The 6,587-nt window shown below is 36.5% G+C and overlaps 1 protein-coding gene across 1 annotated transcript; it reads left to right on the top strand.

Moving 5' to 3' along the window:
- Positions 1,762-6,212, top strand: LOC109718976 (dolichyl-diphosphooligosaccharide--protein glycosyltransferase subunit 1A-like; the record flags this gene model as incomplete). The annotated part of the gene is given in 8 exon segments (XM_020245493.1): positions 1,762-1,773; positions 2,784-2,828; positions 3,147-3,787; positions 3,880-4,027; positions 4,131-4,307; positions 4,927-4,995; positions 5,073-5,162; positions 5,916-6,212. Coding segments are annotated over 8 exon segments (1,464 nt in total), but the record flags the coding sequence as incomplete, so codon positions are not given.

The following is a 6,587-nucleotide window of genomic DNA, read 5'->3' as shown; positions in this document are numbered from 1 at the left end:
AGGGCTTTTTTTGCATTTAGACCCCTGATAAATTTTTATTTTAAAAATAACCCTGTCAAAATTTAATTTGCAAAAATGGCTCTGGGCCTGCCACGCAGGCGCCACGTCAGCGCCACGGGGGCTGGGCCCGTGTGTTAAGTTGAACACGGTGAACCATTCACCGTGTTCAAACACGGTGAATGGTTCACCGTGTTCAAACACGGTGAATGGTTCACCGTGTTTAGTACGTATTTTTTGATACGTATATTGAAAAGTGGAATAAGAAGTAGGGATGTCAATAGATATGGATATACGAAATATTATCCGAATCCAAACCCGAATAAATTATATATATACGTAATTTATTTTTGTTTATTTATACAATATATAAAATATTTAATAATTTTTGTTCCTTAGATCTTCATCCAACCTAGCGGGCCGTTGGATGAAGATCTAAGGAATAAAAATTATTAAATATTTTATATATTGTATAAATAAACAAAAATAACTATAGTTATATATAAAGTGAGCGCTACTATTGCTTAGCGGGAGCACACGTAGCCCTTCCGTGCTTCAAGATCGTTTTCGATGTTGCAACGTGCGAATCCCGATTCGCATCGGCTCCGTTTAAACTTTGATCTAGATTGCTATTTGGAGTACCTAGAAAATAAATTTTATGATTTTCTGATTGATCCATTTGCCCTACGTGACGGAAAGGGGGCTCAAAATCAACAAATTTCAAATGGCCGTTATGAGCCGTTTGCAAGATCTAACAGTATAGAAATATCTAAATTACGTGAAATCTATATACAAATTCTTTATAATATAAAGAAACAAACAATATCTTTAATTTAAAATTTATAATCGTCATATTATTAACATTTGTTCGCTTTATAATTTCAGTCGTTGATTTTGAAGAGCCCCTATCGTTTCACTAATGGCAAATGATTATCATAAAATTATAAAATTTATTTTTCCTAGATACTTCCAAAGTACTTTAGAGTTCAAGTTTAAACGAAGCCGATCGACGATTCAAAAAGTTGCAACACCGAAAACGAAGTTTGAAGCACGGAAGGGCTCCGTTTGCTTCCCGCTAGCAGGAGTAGCCTCACTATATATATATATTATGTATATATATAATTATTATATATATATATGATATATATATATATATATAATATATATATATATATATATAATTTATTCGGATTTGAATTGATAATATTTCGGAATCTTATATCTATTGGACATCCCTACTTCTTATTCACTCTATAAATATACAAAGACTTAGTAACAAAATACTGATACACACGGTGCCCAGCTCGTGCCGCGTGGCGCTACGTCGGCCTGCCGTCGAGACGCCGCAGGCCCTATTTTGCCCAAATTTAAACGTTTGATTAGGCATTCTTTAAAATAAAAAATTGATGCATGTCTAAATGCAAAAGAAAGCCAGCTTTAGAAGATGATTAATACATAAGTTTGTTAGGATTCTGATTGCCTCAATAATTTTGGACTATGGGATGGACCTGTGCGGCGTACTCCGTCTACAGCGAAGCAAGCTCAATGCGAAAGGGCGGAACATTAAAGTCGCATAATCTATTCTGCTGCGGTTAGCCTCACTCACACCAGGGGGAGCTTTTAGCCGGCGCAGAAGCTTCACCGGTTTGCCGATCCCGCGACGACGAGACGACCGCGCTGGCGCTTCGATTTCGCCCTCGTCTCTTTATTTCGTCTTTCGTCCCTCGCGCTCATCCTCGTGCGCGGTCGATCTCGTATCGCAGCGTCGATCGACAGGTTCGTGTCCCTTCTTCTCTCGCGCCTCTTCTCGTTGCTTCGAATTCTCTCCATTTACGTGTAATTGTAGTTTGATCCGAGGATGTGCAAATGCGGTGGGTAATCAGATCTGATCAGTAATCGTTTGTTGTCGCGATATTGTTTGCAGTATAATCCGAGTTAACGACACGTGAGGATTGTGCGAAGGAGAAGCATATGTTTGTGCTTGGATAGTGATTTTGGTTGCTTAAGAGTGTGTTTGAGGTTGATCTGAGATCATTTTTGGTACTAACATCAATAACTTTAACTATGCTTGAAGCACATTTCTGCTTGTTTAATTTAACTTCTCCAAGTCTATTGGTAGGTGGATCTCGTTGCGATAATCATGTTATTTAATATTTTTTTTTAAAAAAATAATCTTTGACAGGATATTGGTATTTCATTGTTGTTAGGAATAGATCTGTGGCTCTTAAAAATGGATATTTGAAGACCCACGTCAGTTATAAATACACCCATATATGAACTTTTGATTGTACTTATCTTTAGGTAGGTAGGGTTTTTAGTGGTTAATAGGTGATAGTTTTTTTTGGAAGGAATGAACGTGTTTATCTTGATATCGCTGTCCCATTTGGCTGACACGATTAAAAAACATTTGTGGAAAAATGGAGGTTGGAACCAATTTCTTGAAGCTTGGTTACTGTTTTGTTCATTCCTCAGAGGTGCTGAATAGAAATGTTTGTCATGGACACAAGATCATGTTTCCATATTTCTAACCTACTGTCGTGGCGCTATATCTTTTGATCCTTAGAAATCGAAAATTGCTTTACTGATGCATGGGTGTTTCATTCTTTTTAAGTTAATGATTAAGCGATAGTATATAATTCCTGCATCTTCTGCAATAATGATTTTTGATACAACTAGTTCGCTTGTGGATTCTCTTCTGCAATGTGTTTTACATTGATTATGATTTCTGAATCAGCTATTGCCTTTCAAGTTTGAGGTGATCACCACCATAATTTTCTTCTTTGCAGATTGATTTGACTTCACATATTGTACGAGTTCTTTCATCGCTGAAGGTATGCGCAATCCTCTTTCTGCTGTCTTTTATGCCTTTAGAATATATCCATGACATTATGTTTTGACAATGATGTTGGAACAGTGTAGTTGATTTTGATGGTTTAATCTCAGGACTATCAACCAGTAACTTTTTACATAATTTGCATATTTATTTCCTGTGTTTGTTATCTAAACAAGCCATCTATAGATGACAGAAATTTGCTGGTTGAATATTAATTAATATTTGTTAGTACTTGTTATTGTTATTTCACTTGATACACGAATTTTCTGTTCAGCTTGATTTCGTTGTGTTTTTATTTTCTCCTCTTATTTTGTAGATTGAGAATGCTGGTCCTGATGCTGTTTCTGAAGTTCTATTCGCTTTTCCCAATATGCAAGCAAAGAATTTGGCAGCTATTAAGACGTAGACGTTTTACAGTGAAGGGAAAGGAAAGGGGAAAAGTCCTAGCATTGCTCTTCCTACTGTAATTGTCCAGCGCGAAGGAATGCCCCCTGAGTTGACATTCTATTCAGTAGCTTTGCCCAAAAGTTTGGAAAAGGGGAAAACTCTGAATATGGACATGTTGGCTGTTTTTGCCCATTCTCTGACACCATTTCCAGAAGAAATTACTCAAGCTGATGTCCAACTTCTTGTCTATCAGGATAGTGCTTACTATCTGTCACCTTATGCTGTTAAGGTCCAGTCGCTTGGTATCAGACTGCCTAATGGAAGGGTTGAATCTTACACTAAGTATCCTAATACAAAGCTTGTAGATTCGGAACTCAAATACGGCCCATTTGAAAGCCTTCCTCCCTTCTCCTACTCACCTATCATCGTTCACTTTGAAAACAACCATCCTTTTGCGGTTGTCCAAGAACTAACATGAGAGATTGAAATTTCTCATTGGGGTAATGCACAGATTACTGAACACTACACCATAGTTCATGGTGGTGCCAGAACAAAAGGGGGATTTTCCAGGTAATCTCTATTCTTTCTTCTCTTATCTAGCTTTTACCTGGACCCTAAATTTTATCCCCAAGAAAATGATGCATTTGTTCTCTGGTTTGCAGGATTGATTACCAAATGAGAACCAACATAAGAGGGACCTCGTCTTTTAGTCTTCTTACTGCATTATTGCCACCAAGGGCTCATTCCATTTACTACAGAGATGAAATTGGTAATATATCAACGTCAACTTTATGGGCTGATTCTAGAAAGGTAGTATGCTGTTGATGTCACTTTTGCCTTTTAACTGGTTAATGGAAAGAAATAGGGGTGTAGAAAAGTGAAAATCTAATGTGAACATGATCTTTATCTGCAGACACAATTCGGAATTCAGCCAAGATTTCCCATTTTTGGTGGGTGGAGAACAACTTTTACAATTGGCTACAGTTTACCACTCCAGGATTTTCTCTTTGAATCTGATGGAAAGAGAGTCCTTAATATCACTTATGGCTGTCCAATACAAGAAGCTGTTGCCGACAAGCTCATAGTGAAGGCAAGTTGTTATTTATATGCATTGATCATAAACGACATCTAACTTTGATCCTTCATCATCCCAGCATTTGAACCATGAGGAAAATTAAACTTTTCTGTCCTTTACTCCTGTGTGGACATTATATCAGTCCTTTTGAGTGCTCTATGGTAGATGAAAACATCTCTTTTATAATCTTTTTTGTTTTCATCTCTTTTGAGTGAAGGATAACTGGTCATCTGTTTCAACTTCCAAGTAAACCACACAAAGTACCTTAACTTTCCATGTTGCTTTTCTCGTGTAGTATTACATGATTTTCTTGTGATGTAGATTATATTGTGATAATTTTGCTTCTTAATTATGAATGCATATATGGCTCCAAAGCTTGGCTTTCGACGCAGTTGCCTTCAGAAGCTGGTTAATGACCGTTCTGTTGAAATGTTGGACCCCACACTAATATGCAAATCAGGCACTTTCATTTTTACCGAACAGAGCTGGCATGTTTATGAAATGAATTATCCGGGACAAAGAATTATGCGCAATGCTTAGTATTGATATTTATCACTGCATTTCATTCAATTCCAAAGTAATATTTAACTAGAATCTTTTGTCTCCTCTGGCAATATTGTCTTGTTGGCTGCAGGTTGTTTTGCCTGAAGGTTCGAAAGATATTTCTGCGTCTGCTCCATTCCACACCAAACAATCAGAAGAGGTAGATTAGATTTTTAATTTCTAATATCCTAGCATTCTGGATCTGTTGCATTTTTGACATATTGATTGGCACTGCAGGTGAAGTACTCGCACCTGGACATTGTTGGAAGGCCTGTAGTGGTGTTAGAGAAGACTAATGTTGTTCCGGAGCATAATCTGTATTTTCAGGTATCTTTATTTTTGTCTTCAATTAAATTATGCATCTTTATTTTATAGTTTCGCATAATTCTTTTATATTTTGTGTTGCATCATTGCTTCCTTGAACTTGTTAGAAACTATATGTTGGCTTTTTTAATCTCGACTTTCGATCCCTGTGGAATAGATGTTCCTAGACTACATGGAAATTGCTATTATTTACTCTGAGCAAGTAGCTGAGATTGAGGTTTTTGTCATTTTGTTTATTTAGGAATTTGGTCTGAGTAATGAAAACATTTGTTGCTTAGGCTTCATTTAGTAATGTGGTGGCTAAAAGCAGAATTTTGTTTTACTATAGAAGAGCCCAAATTCCAAAAGCACTTTCAATCTTTCCTTCTTTTGTATTATGAAGTTGCGATTGCAACCACAATTTTAAAGCATTGGAGGAGGGAAGATTGTAAGAGCTTTTAGATATTTGTGACCTCCCATAATATAAAAATAGCATTTTTAGCCACCAGATTGCTAAAGTAGGTGTTAGTGAGATATTTATACACAATTATGCAAACAGTTGTTGCACTTTGCTCTTTTTTTCTTCCTAGAGAATCTGCACAAGGATGAAATATCAACACAACTATTTTTCTTCCATATGCAAGAAACTTATCTTGATATTTTATGGGCATTTTAAGCTCCATAATGAATGCCAAGTCGACGTCATTCTATGTGAAGAGCTACTATCTATTTAAGTACTGAAAAATTGATCTGCTGATTGGCAATTTGTGGTTTTAGGTGTTCTATAGATTCAGCAACCTTTCACTGCTTAGAGAGCCTCTGATGTTGGCTTCTGGTTTCTTCCTTCTGTTCGTTGCTTGTATCGTTTACATGCATACTGACATGGCGATCTCAAAGACTTCTGCTTCATATTTGGCAAAATTGCAATGGGATGAGGTACATATAATTTTTTTACTTTCCAGATTTATGCGCCTGGCTTCTAGAATTGCTTCTCTGGTCCAAGAAGTAGCAGCCATATTTGCCAAACAAAAAGTTTGGTGCTTCTTGATGGACTGCTAAAATTAGCTTTTACTAGTAACTGTGGAAATTATAATTTGAAGCTTGTGCTACTGCAGTAGCTCGTTGCCGGGATTGTAATGAAATAGTTTTTGCTGCTTTTTCAAACAGGTCCTCTTAAAAATGGATGCTACTGCTGTACACTTTAATATCTTTAAGAATGTCTTTCCTTGGCACCCTGAGTTATTTTCAATGGAAAAGGATGCAATGTTAATTAATTATAATTTATTTTGCATATCACTCTGATTCGGTTATTCTTGGCGAGCAAAAATATAGATCAGAATTTTCTTTCTCATTTTCATATTATGAAACTTGGCTTTCTGTTTCCTCTGTTACTGAAGTCTTAACTTTCATACTGTTAAAACGAACCAGGTTCAAGCCACTGTTCAGCGT

The sequence above is a fragment of the Ananas comosus genome, linkage group 12, assembly GCF_001540865.1.
Source record: "Ananas comosus cultivar F153 linkage group 12, ASM154086v1, whole genome shotgun sequence".
NCBI classification, from domain to species: Eukaryota; Viridiplantae; Streptophyta; class Magnoliopsida; order Poales; family Bromeliaceae; genus Ananas; species Ananas comosus.
Note: the sequence above shows the minus strand (reverse complement) of the source record. Positions and strands in the feature narration are given on the sequence as shown.